Source organism: Nannospalax galili, unplaced genomic scaffold (genome assembly GCF_000622305.1).
Source record: "Nannospalax galili isolate Female #2095 unplaced genomic scaffold, S.galili_v1.0 scaffold215, whole genome shotgun sequence".
Taxonomy (NCBI): domain Eukaryota; kingdom Metazoa; phylum Chordata; class Mammalia; order Rodentia; family Spalacidae; genus Nannospalax; species Nannospalax galili.
The window spans coordinates 350,177-369,628 of record NW_008338533.1 but is presented as its reverse complement, the minus strand read 5'-3'; the positions used below and the strand labels follow the sequence as shown (position 1 = coordinate 369,628).

The 19,452-nt window shown below is 36.1% G+C and overlaps 1 protein-coding gene across 4 annotated transcripts in view; it reads right to left on the bottom strand.

Moving 5' to 3' along the window:
* Slc4a7 (solute carrier family 4 member 7) overlaps positions 1-19,452 on the bottom strand; it is a 106,788-nt gene that overhangs the window by 41,190 nt on the left and 46,146 nt on the right. For all 4 annotated transcript variants that reach the window (XM_029563516.1, XM_029563519.1, XM_029563520.1 and 1 more), the window contains 8 exons: positions 19,050-19,165; positions 15,940-16,097; positions 11,827-11,914; positions 9,320-9,466; positions 6,956-7,062; positions 4,764-4,938; positions 1,291-1,424; positions 18-215 (listed from right to left, as the gene is read on the bottom strand). In XM_029563516.1, coding sequence (XP_029419376.1) covers positions 18-215; positions 1,291-1,424; positions 4,764-4,938; positions 6,956-7,062; positions 9,320-9,466; positions 11,827-11,914; positions 15,940-16,097; positions 19,050-19,165 — 1,123 coding nt within the window. The remainder of the gene's footprint in view (positions 1-17; positions 216-1,290; positions 1,425-4,763; positions 4,939-6,955; positions 7,063-9,319; positions 9,467-11,826; positions 11,915-15,939; positions 16,098-19,049; positions 19,166-19,452) is intronic.

Below are 19,452 nucleotides of genomic sequence, written 5' to 3'. Positions count from 1 at the left end.
AAGTTTTAAATGCATATGTTTTTCCTAAATGAAAGAGCTTCTCCAAAGCCTCATAGATGAATATAATACAAATGAGAGCCGCAAACGCTTCTTCTGTGAACCGAGTAATGTAACATACAAGGCTGCTTGCATCTGTTGCAACCAACACAATGCACAAGAAAGAAGTCCAAAGACCAATACTGGTTCTTAATGATAAATAGGAAAGGTGATAATCTCTGTTTAGAAATATAAATGGGGACATGGTCACCATGTTACATAGAATAGCATTTGCACCTAAAACTTTTTATAGCACAAAAGCAGTTCTTTAAATATAACAATTACTAAATGGCAAAATAATGATTAGCTAAAACTCTGCTTCAACTGAAGACTTGGATATTATATAAATGATTTAATGTGAAGATATACTAGAACAATAAATGCATCAAATCATGAGACCTCAGCTACATGGAATAAATGATATATGAAACAACTGTGGTGGATTCCCTCTGAAGATGTAGAGTCTACACATGTTAATATGGCAAAGACATCCACCACTACTCCCTCATTACACACCACTATCACTAGAGGAAAGCAGTTTCTTATTTTTAATTTCTAATAATGGATTACTCTAGGAGGCTATACTTCAGGTCATTTCATCTCTATTAGTCTACAGAGGGTGCCAAATCAGAATCAGCTTGGCTAGTGGGCAATCAGAACAAGAGTTACATTAATCAAATATTCAAATGCACTATGGTATTTCAGTTTAAAATATTCAATTTCATTGATGTCACGCAAGGAATGGTCTTGACTATGTTGAATTCAAAGTCTATTAGGTACATACCATGTTCATATTAGGTTCATACTATGAACAGCCTAGCTAGTAGACACTGACACCTCTCTCTGATGGCCTTGAGCCCATTACATAGGATAGACTGGCGATGTCAAACTGGGCTTTCAAGATCTACTTCACTTTAAAGTTCCTGTGCAAGACCAGCATTTCACCCAATCAACAGACCAAATAAACATCTTACTGATTTAATCTTGTTAGCACTAAGGATTTCTATTGTTCCTCAAATTAGCAATATTCTAATCCATTAAATTCACATTGGTGAACAATCTTATTTTCTTCTCAACATTACTGAATAGGAATGGTGGTGGTCAGGACCCTTGGTAAGGTCAACCACATAGGTGTGCAAAGATATTGAAAATATACTTATCGTTAATACAACTAAATGTAGTTCATAAATAATACAATATAATTAATATAATTGCACATATATGCAAATACATGGGATGACAATAGTCACTTACCTACAGAATTTAAATAAAATTTTTTCAAACACTAGGACTGGACCTGTGCTCCCCAGTATTGTTAGAGGTTGCCCAGCAAACAATGAATAGGCAATCCCAGTTAATGATGCTCCAAAAAGAGACTCTATTGCACTCTGTTTAAGGGTAAAAAAAAAATGAATAGAGGCAACACATCAAAAACTTATCTCTAACTTACTATAACACAATGTAAGACATCTGGAAAACATACATTCTAACCAAGTAGTTACAAATATAAAGGAAACACATTATTGTGCTTTAAAACTAAATGTGTGGAAAATTGTAATTCTATCTCAAGTACATCAGTAAAGTTGCTTTATTTTTGCAAACTTTTGACAATCATCATTAATTCAAAACAACACTGCAAGACACAAAGCACAAAGAATAAATGGGAGAGAAACACCCAGAGCTTCAACATCATCTATGGATGTTTTATTTTGATGTCTATGGCAAATAAAAAAATGTATTATTTTTATTACTTTTATATGACTGAAATATTCACCTTAAAAATAAAAAGTGCATTAAATATTCAACATGGAAATTATACAAAAAATTGCAAAAAGATATATGTGTGAAACTCTCAAACTTTTCTTAAAAATGCAACTTTTCATATATTTTAAAATAATTACTCTAACATGACAGCCTTAGTTAACCAATTTATATTGAAATGATAAAATTAACAAAGTAAATGAAAAAAAAAAAGCTCTGTAAAAAATTCACAGACACCATAAATGACAAAGTATCTTATCACTATGAGATAAAAAGAGAAAATGAAAATCTCAAACACATTTTGAGTTAGGAATACCAATTTTATTTCACCATCAGCACTATAGCCTAGTTAAGGAGGTTATTAGATGGTAAAGCAATGATAATGTGCTATGCCACTAGACAAGGGGACAGAAAGAAAGGAAAAGAGTTTATCATTCTTAAGCATCAAAGCCAACTCAGAAGCGCTATCCAGAAAGGAAAAAGCCCAGGATTGGTAAAAGCTAGAAAAGAAGTGGTAAGAAGCAATATTCTTGAAACAAGAGGCAGCATAGCAGCAGCAAAGACAGGGCTGACATGGAAGACTGGTCACTACCACAGAGGAGTCATGGAGGCACCTTAACCTTTTCTAGCCAAGCTCTCTCATTTGTAAATGGGGGTAATGATAATTAGGAGACACTAACTAGTATTTCTGAAAACACCTACAAATACTGTATTACTTGGGGCATAGTAAACAAATGGCAGCAATTTTTACCATCAACTCTAACAACATGCTCTAAATTCAGAATCACAAAGTAACAGGATAATGAAAATATAATTGAACTACTGACAGCATGGAAAACAAGCATCTGTATTAATAATACGTGTTAACTATATAGGAGAAATCTATTTTCTTTCTAAAAAATAAGTTGCACTACAGGACATGAGTAAGGCATCATAAACTCCTTAATTCTATCAAAATGTGCATATTTAAGAATGAATTTAGATGAGATTGAGTTAAAGGAGGAAATTATAAATCCATAAAAAGAGCAAAAACTCTGAGGAGGGATATCATAAACTGTAATGAGGTAGGTGGGCACAAAACAGAAGCCCCTCCTCCAGTAGGGGTTCAAAATGTAGACACTGCCACCAGAAACTCTGTGTTTTATGCCCCCAGCCCTATGGCCACACAAACCTCCCCTTCTCAAAACAACTTTTCCCTAATTTGGAAAACTCCTTTATCCATTTCCACAATGAAACCTGTATTTTCCTACAGAAATCTCAGGTCCTTAAGCACCACTGAAGTTTCTAATTACCCAACAAAAGCCTCACGTGTCTATCGGCACCTGCGCCATCCTATCACTTGACACTGGGCACACCTGGCTGTTTCTTTCAAGCTTCTAGCTTGATTTCCACAAAATGATGCCATCTTCCTTCCTCTTCTAGGGCTCCAACTGTCTAACTTGCTTGGTCATTTTACTCCTCCATTCTACTTTCCACTCCATACACAGAGCTAATTTTCTACTCTTCTCTCCCTATGATCTATCTCAGTTTCAAGCCTCACTGATAATATGAATTGTCCCTAATCTTTACATTCATCCTATTATTCCATAACCTCTGAAAATGAGCCTCCTAATATGTCCATTTCTACAAAGCACAGTAAACAAACACCTCATCTCCACACTGTTTCCTCTATGAAATGCCTGATTTCTCTATTTCTATCACTCCAGTTCCCACAGTGCTCCTTGCATCTCACAGGTGCAGCACATAAAAGCTACAACGCCTATGTATGTAGTTTCCTATCTATCACTTCGGTTAGGACCCCTCTGCCACACTTGTCTCTCCTCCTACTCCGGTGCTAAACACTATCTCAGGCACCAGGTGTTGAAGAACAAAAGGAGATGACAGGTAGTGACGAACTGAGTCAAGGAGCAGTACTTCCATGACATAATGGATAAAACACATTCCACAGAGACCAACAGTTATATGTTCTATTTTTGACAACATATAAAGCAACTTACTAAAAATATGCATATTTGAAACAATGATTAAAGGAAAAGTGAAAAGGAATCTAAACAATAAAAAGTAAATTCAGAATTAGAAAATTCCTGTTAGTTTTTCACCTCATGTTCAGGTCAAGATATGCCTTTATAATTATATTTAGCTTTGGCAATTTTTTAAAAACCTTTATATATAAAAGTACAAATTTTCTCCAGAGTAAATATCAAAGCACACTTGAGAACTTAAGAATTATAAACAGTATCACTTAAATGCCAATTATAAATCATCTCACATACACCCAAAAAAATGCCTTTCAAGATTTTACACAGTATCACAGTTCCTAGTGTAGTATTAACACATACAGCAAATGTAATTTTCACATCTACATCAAAGAAGATTGGCGGTGCTTGCTCAATTACAAATAAAAACTTTGGCTACTTTCACACAGATTAATAACAACGAAATGAAAATAAACATAACTTCAACACTTCATCCTCTCTACAGTTATGTTCTGCTCTTTCAAAGACTCATCTCAGTCTACCAGCAAGGGCTTATGAGTTAAATACAAACCATAACTCTAATCCTATGATAATTTACAGGATGAGGAGGCCCATCAATACATTTTCTACCCATGACCCACCCAGAAGCAATGAGTCTACCCCACAAACTACCCATCCCCAGAAGACAACGGAAGTCTTAATTAAAAAAAAAAACAAAAAACAAAAAACAAAAAAAAAAAAACATTTCATCCAGCACGGTAGGATAAATTGTTCATTTATTTATTTTACCTCAACTGTGCATCTTCTCCTGTTCAAATGGCTTCCCCATGTTTTCCACAGCAATTACCTTTGGGGGAAGTCTGCTTTGGGACAGGTAAATCATGCCGTGGGAAGACTCTTCAAATACAAGCATGAATAGTGAGACAAATGCATACAGACACTTGCCTCTGAAGAGCTAGGAGCCTGGCCACTACCAATCTTTGTACTCACTATTCTGCCTTCTGTAGCTTCTCCAAGCAGCCCTCCAAAAGTGATTACAGGAGACATACACGCACAGTATAGGAAAAGAATCGAGGCCAGGCACTGCAGGCTTAATGCATCCTTGAAGTCACTCAAGAAAAAAGGTGCTTTCCTTTTGATGTCAAGTATCAAACCACCAAAAAGCCTAAATAGGTAAGATGAAACTCGTCAAGCTGTAGACTAGAGGATTCTAGCTAGTTCAAACTAAAACTATGGGCTACATAAAACTGGAGGTGCCTATTGTTTTGTCAACAAAAATTTAAATCCAATTTAAACCATGGTATAGATTACAGAAAATATACCCCTGGATCTCATCAGTTATTGGCAAAGGAAAGATAGATCTCATTACGCTAAAGGCGATATACATATTATTTTGTGAACTACATCTTGAAAAGGCTGCAAGCAAATGATCATAGGAGTAAATGTAACTTTGAATGCAAATAGGCAAGCAAATGTACAATAAACAAAACCTAACCAGACATTCATGTAAATGTTCATATGCAATTCTATTAATTACTGGCTGTATTATAAATCTTAAATGCAATGGACAGAAATACCAAGAAGGCAATTATGCCCTACATGTCTCTTAATGTCAACGTAGTATTGCTATACTTTAATACACAAGCAGTATATCAAATATTGTAATAACTTTAACATGATTTATTTATACATTACTGCCTAGAAAAAAAATCTTAAAAACTAAGTCATTACATATTATGTAGTGTGTATACTAATTACCGTTTTAGGTTTTAGTGAGAATAAATATCTACATTTATGTTAAAATACTAAGTTATACCATTTCAAACTTTAAAAAAAAATTAAATTTTAGATACATTCAACTTGAAAATATTCCAATAAAACATAAGCTCTGTAGGAGATGGTGACTCTTGTTCAATGCCATGTCTCTAGTGAGCAGAACCCTGTCTGTGTACAGAAGGTAACAAATAAATACTGCTGAATAATTTTGATAAGTTTCATGATTCATAAAATAGGTAATCATGTGAATATTAACCACAAGAAAATAGAAAAAATTAAATTTAAGCTTTTGAAGGTTTGGATACTTCAAGCTTTACCATTCTAATTTTCAAGTTAACACTAAATAAATCCTGAAGGCATACTGACAAGTAGAAGTTATTCTATAATCGGGACAGCAAGGGGAATCAGCCTTCAATTAAAAAGATGCCAATGACAATGTAAAAAATGAATCTCCATAATCAAATCAGTAACTGACTACTTCATAGGTGGCTGAGAGAGTTTCTCAGATGATTGCAATCAATGCGATGGGCATTTCTTGGAACTTATACTAACTCTAGCTCTGAAGAACAAAGAAACAATGATAATCAAGAGACCAGCACAGTTTGCACAGGGATGAAATCTTACTCTCCGTTATATTCATCAAGACTAACACATTTCATTACTCAATAATTGTGAATTTGTTTCTCTAAAGCCTATGTATTAGTATTTTTCTTGTCAACAGTGTGTCTATCTATAATATCCTGGTTTTATAAACAAAGACTTGATTCAAGGTCCTTTAGTTCCACAATGACCACCAGTATATACTGTAGAACACCAGTAGGATATGCTTCTCTACAGTGTGAAAAATTGCTGTTATCATAAGCATTTACTACCAAATACCTCAAATACATTTTATGACATTTTACCTGGCAACATTTCTATTTTCTACTCCAAAAATGAACTTTCCAGAGACCATTGCTAGGATTTAATCAAGCTTGTCTACCTAATTTTGTAGTGTTTCAATATATAATGCTCAATTAAGTTTTTAATCTACGCACAAAAATGATTCATTGTAATTTTTCCTTCATCCCATAATTTTCTAACTTGTCAAAATCTGAAAAAAAGACTATTTTCTTTCAGAACCCTCTGAAAAAATTAATTCACATACTAAATATAAATCCAATTTTGAATATATGATCTAATTATTTTTATTTTAAAGTAAAGCTTTGTAAATACTATTGAAATTATTTTTAAATGTAAATTTTCCTTAATGTCAAACACGCTATAGAAAAATGTACATTAAAAAACACATGAAAGAACTAATGGACAAAATTAGGCTCAAAATACTTGGTGAAAAACAAAAAGGCAGTTGGTACCTTTTTCATCAAATCAATACCTAGTCTTGAAGAAACAGCATTTGTACCCACCGTCCAGTCCTCTGCAGCTCAGGCCCAGCATGATGAGCAGCTTCCTTAGGAAGTTCAGCAGATAGTGGGGCAGATCCATTGGGAAACATGGGAATTTTTCTCTTTTCCTGAATTTCACAAAAACACATTTTCAGAGTTTAATTTTAAGAAAACTGACATGCAAGCTGAGATGGTTAGAGGGAGCATTGTATCTCACGTGGACTTTTTATGAGTACTCTTGGAAAAAAGCTTCCTAATGCAAACTTCCTGCTTAAATAAACTAATTTAGAAAGGGATCTAACATCTAATTCTGTTCATATTTTAAATTTACAATGAGCTTTTTGCATCTTATATTCTAACATCAATATATAAGATATATTTATGCAGACCATTTCAAGTTTCTAGTTTGTAATAGCTATTAAAACAAATATCAAAAAAGCATATTTCTCACTAAAATATTTTAAATTGTGCTCATGTTAATTACCAAAATTTAAACTTTCATTTTTACAGATGCTACTTTCTATATACATCTCTAATGCCAGTTCTCAAGAGGCTGAGGCAGGAAAACTGTGTGTTTAGGACCTGCCTGGGCTATGTAACAAAACTGTTCAAAAGAAACAAAAAAAGAAAAGGAAGAGGAAGCAGGAGAGAATTCCTTCAATTCCCTTATACTTTTCTTTAAGTCCAATAGTACCACTTCCATGATACAGGATATTCTCCCCCATGTAAAGACAAAAGGAGCATTTCAGATGTTACCTCAAGAGAGAACTGACTAAAGGAACACTATGTACTGACAAGCACATGTACTGGAAAAGTGGGAGGGAATGGAAAAAGCAGGAGCTCCCCTAAGTCAAAGCTCTAAAGGAACTACAGACTTACAATACCTTATTTACATAGAGTGATTAGACCTATTATAATCATTTGAAAATGTCAAAACTAAAACCAACTTACAACTTACATCAAAAGGGAAAGATAAAGCTTTACACAAGCCCAAGAAAATAGGAAGAATGGTATAGACTACATATTAGTGCTATAATCTAAGGGATTCAGCTAAAATATCATTTAAAAATGAAGAACTAGCTGGGCAGAGACTAGAGTTTATAATCCTAGTTTCTGGATGCTACAGCAGGAGGATCACGGTAAGTTTAAGACTAGCCTGGCCTACATAGCAAGTTCCAGGCCAGCCAAAACTTCACAGTAAAACTTTGTCTCAAAAAGCAACAAATATTGTTAAGAAAAAAAAAATTCAGGGCTGGAGAGATGGCTCAGTGGTTAAAAACACTGGCTGTTCTAAAAGAGGACCTGGGTTCAACTCCCAGCACCCACATGGTGGCTAACAATCATCTATTACTCCATTTTCAGGGGATCCAATGCCCTTTCATGGCCTCTGTGGGCCTTGCATGTCATGTTGTACTTACATACATGGAAGCAAAATGCTCACATGCAGAAAATAAAAATAAAGTCAAAAAATTTTTTTTATCTGAAATAATTTTAAAAACAGCTGTTTGAAAAATGTAATAAATAATATTCTCATTAGCTAAACAATGTAAGATATGTTGAGGATGTAATAACTCCACAAACTGAGGAAAATGCAGATAAACCTTTCAAGAAAATTTAAAATAGGGTAAGATGGGTAATATATCAGACAAATTTAATTTAACAAAACTGGCCTCAGGAAAAAAAGCTCACATACGCCAATTTCCATAAAAGAAACAAATTGCTGAAATCCATAGTTGACAAGAGATGTAAACTCAAAAAGTTTTTATAAGAAATGTTCCAAATTTCTAAAAACAAATCATTACATACTATTTAAACCACTCAAGAAACAGACCGAAAAGAAGTTATATTTTTGTTTTTGTGACACAAGTGTAGTGATAACATAAAGATAAATTTAAAATGTACTAGCCAAGTATGGTGGTGCACACCTTTAATCCCAGCACTCTCAGGTGGCAAAAGCAGGCAGACAGATCTCTGTGAAATCGAGGCCAGCTGGGGCTAGAGGGAGACCCTGTTTCCAAAAAAACCTCTGTCTGATCGCCTTACAACTATACAAACAACAATAGCAAGCAAACTGCGAACGCTCCATGTCCAGGTAAAGAATGAAAATCAGAAGGAACACAGTTAACAACAAACAAACAGCTGCATAGGATAAGGGGTCATGGTGCAGGTACATATTCTCTCAATCTACCTCTACTGATTGATTTTTTTTCTTTCAGTATTCAAATGCAGGGCCCAGGAATGCTTACAAAGTGTTTTACCACTAAGCCACATCACTGTAAACAGGCACAATTTCTGAATCATAAAAACACATTATCTACCTATTTTCTACTGAAAGTTTTTTTAATTTAAAAAATAAACACTCAGAAGCATATCTCTAGGCCTTACCTGAGAAGGAACGCTTTTGGGTGGCTCTATGCGTATGGAAGGGTCCCACTCTCCTGGAGGCAGGACAGTTACTTGATCTAAAAATTCATCAATTCCAGATAAGAGGTCATTTCGATCTTTTGCTTTATATGCTACATCATGAAAAATCTAAAGAAAAAGGGATATGAGCATTAGGACTTTAAAGTAGAAGCAAAGTCTACCCATACTAAAACGAACTTTAGATAGCATATATACATTGGGCTGGAGAGCTGATTCAGTGGGTAAGAGCAAGTACTGCTCTTATAGGACCTAAGTTGGGTTACCAGCAGCCATGCCAGGAAGCTCACAACTGACTGTAACTCTAGTTCCAGGAGATTCAAAGCTCTCTTCTAGACTCCCTGGGTACCTGCACTTACATGCACATACCCCTCCACACACAGTTTAAAACAGCATACATAAAGTCACAAAAATTACATAAATTCTTATCTGCAACGGGCATTCACTTCACCTAGCAATGGCTAACCCGTCGTTACTATTATCAGATGAATTAACAATAACAAAAGGAAATGATGTATTAATACTAAAGAAAACTTTTTAACAGAGAACAGTAATTTATTACCAAATAATATCATAACAATAACAAAATGGCAGGGGATTCTATTACTGTTATTAAAATATTATTTATTCTGAAAGAATAATCACGATTATGCAAACCATTTTTTAATATTTATTTTTATTCTTTGTATATGAATGTTTTGCCTGCATATATGTATGTTCACCGTGTGTGTGCCTGATGCCCTTAGAGGCCAGAAAAGGGTATCAGATTCCCTGGAATTGGAACTGAGGACAGTTGGGAGCCGTCATGTAGGTGCTGGGAACTGAGCCACCTCTTCAGCTCCACATATAAAGTATTTTGTTTAATGACAAATTATTTACTGATTAACTACTATTTTCCAGGCAGAATGCTATGTGCTGCAGATAATACAACGGAAACAGGTAAGGAAGATTCCTGTGCTCAAGAACCTTTTCTGATAGCAGGACAGATAGTTATGTAATTACAAACACATATGACTGCAAAGAATGATAAATTTTCTGGGGAGAGGAAAAAAAAAACAAAGTACAGAAACAAAGGAGCAGCCAAGGAATGTTTCTGAGAAGAATGATAATCCCAGGATGTGGAAGACTGAGGCAGAAGTGCTGTGAGTTTGGGTCTAGTCTGTGCTATATAGCAAGGCTTTCTCAAAAAAAAATACGCAATACTGGAAGGGAAATAAGAGCAACATGTGGGCCAAAACCACCTGAAGGCTAAAGTGGGTAGGGTAGGTGGTAGAACAGTACTTAGACAGATTAGTAATTATAATGTCCAGAGGCAGAAACAGCATAACTCATCTAATGATCCAAAAGGAAGCTGCTATGGCCAGAGCAAAGTGAGGAGGAGTGGCCCTTATCACGGTGCCAATTTGGGAAGCATGCAAAGGCCTCTGACAACACAAAGAGTCTGAATTTGAACTTTATAAAGCAGGATGTGGTGGTTCATGCTTTCATCCCAGTACCCAGCAGGCTAAGGCAGGGTGTTTGTGGTGAGTCTGAGGCCAGCCTGGGCTACATAGCCAGTCCCAGGCATGTCTGGGTAATGCAGAGACTCCATCTCAAAAATAATAATAGGGGCTGCAGAGACAGCTCAGCAGTTAAGAGCACTGGCTGTTCACACAGAAGACCCTGGGGTCAAATCAGCACCCATATGGCAGCTAACAATCGTCCATAACTCCACTTCCAGGGCTTCCAGCGCCTTCTTATCTCCTCCCCACTGCATGACATAGGTGCACTTACATACATGCCAGGATAACATTTCATACACATGAAATTTTTAAAAAAATTAAATTTTTAAATAATCTTAAATAATAGGAAGTCATGAATACATTTTGGATCAAGATGTTAGGTTCTGATTTTCAGATGTATAGAGGGAAACCCCAAATATGAAAATCTAAAAAACCACTTGAGTTGCCACAGAAAAAGTCATTCTAAACCAAAGAAATGGCAGTATACACAGGAAAAATCTGAGTATCTAAACCAGGTCAGATTCAGATTTATGAGGTTCTGATGTCCTGGGAAGACACAGTGGAATGTCTGGCAAGCACCTGGTAGAAATCTCTCTGTCAAAGAGAAATGGAAGTCCTGATCACTGAACAGGATACAGTCAAACAAGAGGTCCCAAAACTGAGAGAGAGCTATGTAAAAACAGAGAAAGTCCCTAGAAAACCCCAAAGAAGAACATCTTGAAATCTAGGATGGATAAAACTTCAACAAAGCCAATAAATTAAAAATAAAAAGAATAACAAAAGATTAAAAATGACCTATTATTCCTGAGAAACAAGTCTTAAAGACCTCAAAGGTATGTGTTAAAGACTGAATATGAAATAAAATAGCAGAGACATCAAAAACAACTTTGTAAGCTTCACAAGAAAAAGCAAGACTATAACTACATAATCACTATCTACTTCAAAGAGATTTAAGTGTGTTTTAATTACCTCATCAGTCATGAGAGTGGCTATTGATCTGCCAATTTCATGGTATTGTGGGGCTTTCCCTGCTGGACCCAGTAACAGAAAAAGAAACCTAAGAAACAAGTAAAATAAGCAGATTTTAAAAGAAATAGCATATATATAAACATAGGAAATCAATTTTTTAATGATTAAATTATAAAAATAGAAACAACAGTCAAACTTTATTTCACAACCACCCACCAGAATCACCAATATAATGGCAACTCTATTCAAACAGATCATAACTGAGGTAGCTGAGGGCAGTAGTACAACACTTGGGAGGCAAAAACAATGAGGATCTGGAGTTCAAGGTCATCCTTTCCTCAGAGCCAGTTCCAGGCCAGCCTCAACAAAAAATAGACCATAAAACTACAATAGATGGCGACCCCACCAGATGGACTTGAACCAGTGTTCAGTCTACAAAGAGGAGGGTCAACTCAGAGGAAACATTTCCTCCATACTTCCAAGTAAAGCCAGCCAAGGTTGAGTAGGACCTTTGACTTATCTTCACATAGGCTGAACTGGTAAAAGAAAGGAGCCAGGGGCGCCTCCCAAGCCCATGTGACCCCTGAGGAACAGATCCTCCAACGACCTGAAAAGTAAAAGTAAACTGGTTTATTTGGGCCAAATATATGGTCTTAACACCCAAAAGCAAAGTGATCACTATAACCAAAGATTAAAGTGATTAGTATATTTCTTTAAGAGTTCAAGGGATTACACTTCCCAGACATTAGGCTTAAATCCATATGAAAAGTTATTTAGACAATTATTTCTCATTGATGATTTTGTTCCTAATCAGAAAGTGCTACTGAGATTTAAGACTTCAAATCTTGGTTTACAATACGGTAGTGCCCACCTGTAGCTAAGGGAGACAACCCACTACTGTTCTAAAATAATGGATAAATTTGTTTTCTCCCCCTATCTAGAAGCCTTTGAGAGGGACCTGACACTATTCTAACCACTCCAACAGTTATCAAAGTGCCTGAAAGCAAATCCTGGACCCAGCCTTGGAAGACAAAAAAAAAAATGAGGAGGAACCCAATTGAGGAATGCTCTCGTCAAGAAATTCCAATGGCCTCTCATATGAACATTTGAAATTTGCCCTGTTCTGACTTTTTTCTAGTTCTATTTTCTAGTTCTCACTTTTTACAAGTTCCTGTCTAGAACTTGTAAGGCTAATTACTCTTGCCTTTACTTCTTCTTCACATCTCCTATTCACCAGTCAAGGACATTCTTTTCCCCATAGATAAGAGTTATGCAATTTGGGAATCTTTTAGATAGACCCACTAAAGGGCTAGGTACCCCAATTGCCTCACCCTTAATCCCTGTTCAGCATGAAAGAAGCCAGAGCAGTCTGAATCCCGATTCCCTGTCCGCAAGTTGGATAACCTCTTCAGAGGATGGTGTGATAAGAACAGGAGGTAGGAATTGGCTAGGCAGTTGGGAAAAAAAGACCCTAAAAGCAGCCAGTTTTTTGGCTAAAAGTCAAAATGTCCTTGGGCCTTTTAGCAACATACTCTGTTCCAAAGGCCAAAAATATCCAAAGTATTTGGGAGCTCTTATGTAATCCTTAAAACACTTTAGGGTTACCTCTTCAGAGGGGAGAATGTTGGAGTAGCAAAAAATCCCATTAAAGAAAAAAAAAAAAAAAAAAAAAAAAAAAAAAAGAAAGAAAGAGTACATGAAGTTATCAGAAAGAAGTGATGGGGAAATATGAGAGGAGTTGGAGGGGAAGGAGTCGGCATGGATTTGATCTATATGCATGTATGAAATTCTCAATAAATTATTTAAAAAAAAACAATAGGTATTCACAGTTAACTTTCTACCAACTTAGTCCTTTCATAGTTTCCATAGGGTGAAACAGTTACTAAAGTTTTCCCATAAAAAATTCCATCTTTTATGACCTTCTCTAGTAAACAACCAACTCTAATCTGAATTGAAAAAGATAAACTAGTAACAATCCTATTAGTATCTCACTAAGTAGCCCAGGCCAGCCTCAAGTTCCGAACTCAATCTCTTGAATGCTGGTCTCCCAGACATGTGTCACCACACCCTGCTTCCACTTATTCCTCAAAAATAAGGTCTGCCAAATCAAATAGTTAAAGAGTACACACAGAAAAATATGCAATGCCTGAAACTACCATTCTAGAGAAAAGCTGTAACACTGTAAATATGGTATTAGTCAAGCAATCTTTCTGGGAGGAAAAAAATTCTATTTATAACTCCAACTTCAACATCAAACCTGCTTTATTCTGGTGTTAAATAACAAGTAGTTACTTGTATCCTTGTTAACATTACAGCAAAATATTAGTGTTTTCTTAAATTCTTAGGTCAGCATACAAAGTAATGGGTTTTATCATGGTATCTTCATACATATGTAAAATACTAATATTCTTATCAAAATATTTATCCTCCTGCTTTATGGAAATTTACATATGAAGCAACTGAATCATTTCTTCCTTACTTCTTAACACTGTATCAGTGTGAAAACTGAGTAAAACAAATTAAAAATAAGAATACTTCCATAAAATTATTACTCTTCATATTTTAATCATGCCAGTCCTGAGAGTGGCTATCAATATGCCAACTGCATGATACTGTGGGGCCTTCCCTGCTGGAGAAACCACAAGGCATGGCAGCAGATGCCTTTACAGCTTATTACTCAGGAGATTGAGGCAGAAGGATTGCCAAGAGTAGGAGGTCCACCTGGGCCACATAACGAGATACCATCTCAAAAAACCAAAAACTTCAAACAAAAAATACAATAAGGAAAGCTACTTCCAAAATAAGTCTCATTCACAGATTTAAACTTTTAATGCTAACAAACTGCAGAGCTGTCCATTTTATGTCTCATGAGCTGATTATAACACAATTTGCTGATTATTCTTACATATTAATCCAGTTTAATTTTTATTTACAATATAAATGAACAGAAACTTTCCATCAGGCCAGACCAAAGTATTTTGCATAATTTGAAGAAATGATGACATTTAATAACCTTATGAGGTATCTTCCTTTTATGAGTGAGATAGAAAACTGAAGTCCAAGTTGACCATAGGTCTTCATAAGGTAACTGGCAGAGAAAGAGGATCCAGCCCATTCTCTCTGGCTCCCATGCTTACACGGAACATTAAGAGTATGTCTAAAGTCAGGTATGGTGGTAGATGCCTCTAATCCCAGCATTCGGGAAGCTGAAGCTAGAGGATCAAGAGCTCAAAGACAGTCTTGGCGACATGAGTTTATGTATCTGTGAGTTAAAGAGAGAGAGTGAGACAGAGATACAGACTGACAGAATGTATGTCTAAGATGATAAACCATAGCTGGGAACATAACTCAGGACAGAGTAGGTGCCGAACATGTGAAAGCTGCTTGCTCAATCTCCAGCACAAAAATAAACCAAAATGGCTGGCTTTTCTAAAACAAAAGCTCCTAAGACACCAAATGTCTTATAAAAGACATTTGAAGACTAATTTTAAATTTTTTAATTTTTGTTTATGTGTATGAGTGAATTGCTGCATGTATACAGATGTACCCGTGTTATGCAATGCTTGCAAAGGTCAGAAGATGTCGGATCCACTGGAACTGGAGTTGGGATGATTGTTAGCCAACATGTGGGTGCTGGGAATCAAACCCAGGTCCTCAGCAAGAGCAGCCAATGTTCTTACCGCTGAGCCGTCTCTCCAGTCCCATGAAGACTTATTTTAAAACAATGATATTACTATAGCTGGGTATGGTGGCTTATACCTATAATCCCAGCACTTAGGATGCTAAAGTAGAAGGATTATGTAGGGTCAGAGGCTAGCCTGGGCTACATAGTAAGTTTCAGATCAGCTACAGAATGAGATTGCCTCAAATGGTAAACAAGAAAGAAAAAGAAAATGAAAAAATATTATATGTGTGTATATGAAATGAAATTCATATTTTATTTTTCAGTTTCAGGGAGAAGAAAGTTAACTTATATTCTAATATTCAAAGCATTGTGGTACAACAATTGAGCATCAGTAATTAGTAATAAAAGAGTGCTTCCATTACACAAAGCAAGAGTCTTGCTTTTCAGTGGACCCATACAATGGAATATGAAATACACCTAGCTTTTACCTAGTGGGCACAGGGACCTCAGTCAGCCCAGAGAGGAGCACTGCAGGGGCCAGCCTCACAAATGCAATGATAGGCCTCTCCAGAAAGTCCACTTCTCCCACCAGAACATTGGATGCCTCTGCTCCTGTAGGAATTTTCCTCATGAAATTCATGTCAACCTATTAATAAATCATTTAGAAACATGATTACTTGTAGAGAAATCTATGAAAGAATAATTTTAAGATAATTACTGCCAACCAAAACTTGTGATCTAAAAGATGTACAAATGCCCAAATTCTCACAGATACAAAGAATGGAGTAGTCAAATACAAAAATGCAAGCAGAATTCATTCATCAATACTATTTTATGTATCACAACCTTTATTACTTCAGAGATCTACATTATCAAACAGACACTTGAGAAAATTTTCAATGAATATAGACTATTCATTAAAAACCACGAGGACATACGGTGCACAAACTAAAGATGGCTCATGAAATTATACACAGTATGACAACATATTCATTTCATGATTTTTCTACTATTCAGTCTTATATATGAATTGATCTCTTTATGTTTTATGTATTTTTATGTATCTTCCATTAAAAAAAACAACTATCATTTCTTAGGATTTTCCTTAAATGGAAAAACTTTTTTACAACTAAAATCTATAGCTTTGATTAGTTCAGATATATGGCAACAGCTAAGTGAAATTCAGCTGCCTGTGTATAATTACAAGGAAAAGCTTACAAACATATGACACCAAAGTAGGTGAAACTCTCCATCTATACACAGGTTCACACAAGTCACTAAACAATCACTAACAAGACTATCTATTAAAAATAAAATCAGCACTTACAGCAGGCCTCTTGAGTCCCACACCCAGTGTGCCACAACTACAGTGCCAGGAGGCAGACTCCTGCCCAACAAGAGACAGGGAGGGTACACAAGGATAGGCCAAGTAAAAAAATAAAACTGTGACAGAGGAACAAAGATCAATGGCAACTGCCATGCCTAGAGAAGATCTATAATGCAAATTACAGTCATTTATTGATTTATAACAAAGAATAAATCCATTTCAGCTAGAAACACTTCACTGATCTGAAACAGAGCATCAATGAAAACAAGTTATGTTAGAGTTATCAAACTGTATCAGACTTTTGTTCAGTTGTTAAAAAAAAAAAAAAAAGACAAGGTTTTGAAACTCAGTTCAAGGTAACCCAGGCTAGTCAGGAACTTGTGAACCTCTTGCCTCAGTTTTCTGATTACTGGGATTACAGGCCTGTGCCAAGTTCAGGTGAACAGCCTTTCTAATAGTCAAAGTCCCTAACAGCAAGGCTTCCTGCAGTTTTAGGGTATGAAGTTCAGCAAAGCTGCAATACAAATCATTTCAACTTCCTTTACATAAAGTGTGAGTTTTTTTCAACACCATGAACAAAATAAAAAGTTTTAAAAATTGAATCTTGTTTGGCATGTAATACAAAGTCTTACATCAGATGTTAAAAAATGTAAAAAAAAATAATAATAATACCATCAGTTAACTGATAATCAGCAAATTAAGTTACACTAGTCACCCCAACCATTATTAATTTTTCCTAAGTACTCATAAAGTACACTTGAAACTTGACTGTCATTTGAGTTTAATTTTTTGTTGTTCTTGTTCTTAGAAATAAAGTTTTATTTTCTCATTTTCAATGAACTCATCTAACAAAAGTAAAAATGGGAATTTTTGTTTTTTTAAAATATAAATGTGTGTATGTGTGTGTGTATACACACACACATATATTTTATGTGTGTAAGCATACTGCCTGCATGTGTGTATGTGCACGCATGTTGTGCAATGCCTACAGAGGTCAAAAGAGGATGTTAGATTCCCCTGGATCTGGAGTTACAGACGGTTTACCCACCATGGGGTGCTGGGACTTGAACCCAGGTCTTCTGCAAGAGTAGCTGGGTGCTCTTAACCCCAAGCCAATACTCCAGGTCCTTTTTTTGTTCTTTTTAAGACAGGACCTCCCTGTATGTAGTCCCAGCAGGCCTGGAACTTGCTATGTAGACCAGGCTAGCCTTGATCTCAAAGCTCTTGGAAAATGAATGATTTGAAATGGACATTGTAGAATTTTTGAAGCTAACACTGAGGGAATATGGGGCCACAGCATTGGCTGATGTCTTTCAGAATGGAAGAAGTGTGCTAGAACTCAGCTCTTGGCAGCCAGTGTGTATGGCCAGAGCAGACAGCCTTGTGCCTGTATCCAGCCAGTGCCACCCTTGCAATTTGTATTTCTAAGGCTATGGGACAGACTTCACTTTGGAGAAAAGGATTGAGACAGTTCCTCAGGTCTGTGTTAGCCCACGATACATGCCAGATCCTGTGGGACCACAGTTAGGGAGTCAGTTTGTTTTTTTCCCCTGTTGTTTGTGTGTGTATGTGTGTACGCGCATGCCCTCACACTTGTCTGTGCGTAGGACGTCTTTGGTCACTGTGACTGCTCAGGGAAAATCGATAGAGGACTAGGGGACTGAAGTAAAAGAGACTTTCTGTTCAAGCTTATTACTTTTGTTTTGTTTTGTTTTGTTTTTTTGAGGCAGGGTCTCCCTGTAGCCCCGGCTGGCCTGGATTCACTATGGAGACCAGGCTGGCCTCAAACTCACAGAGATCTGCCTGCCTCTGCCTCCCAAGTGCGGGGATTAAAGGCATGCACCACCACACCTGGCTAAGGTATATATTTTTTTTAATCCATGCCTGCCTTTTTCCACAGAGAATATACTTCCCAGTGGCATTCCAGAAACTCCTAACACAAATCAGACAATAATTCTGGGATGGGTTATAGCCTAAGAAGGCAGCTCAAGAGTAATTCAAGTTTCATAAAACCTACATGTGGGTATAGACAGAAATGCCATTTTGTTATGTATACTTTCTTCAGAAATACTGAAACTATAAGCATGCAATTATTTAAATACTTGGAACCTTTCCCACAAATTTTGACAACACATCACGGGCATTCCATACAGGTGTATAAGCACCAGTCTACTGAACAATTACTGTAAGCAATGGCAATAGAGCCATAAATCACTAGTAATTTTCTCAGTAAGAACGATTATGAAAATTCGCACTTAGTGACAGAATTACCTTGCTAAAATCAACAGTACTATTTTCTCTGCTTCCTCCACTTCCGTTACCTTTCATTTCTCCACTTTTACTGTTGTCCAGATTTCCAGGAGCAGACTGTGGAGAAGCCAAAATTCCTGTAAAAAACACACAATTCCAAATTAGTAAGGAGAACATTCACTTTTTAGCCTGAAATGATCATATCCTGAAAGTGATGGTTTATATAAAAGCAAATGTGCAAGGTTAAAGAAGTGCCAGGTTAGTTTCAAACCAGCAACAGAAATTAGAATAACACTGTGAGCAGGATGAAGCTGTATATTTTAATATTTAAAGCATCATACTAGAAATTATGGTAGCCTTTTGAAAGAGTCAACATAGGACCACAATAAATCTGAATTAAGATTGGAATCTTACCATGACAAAT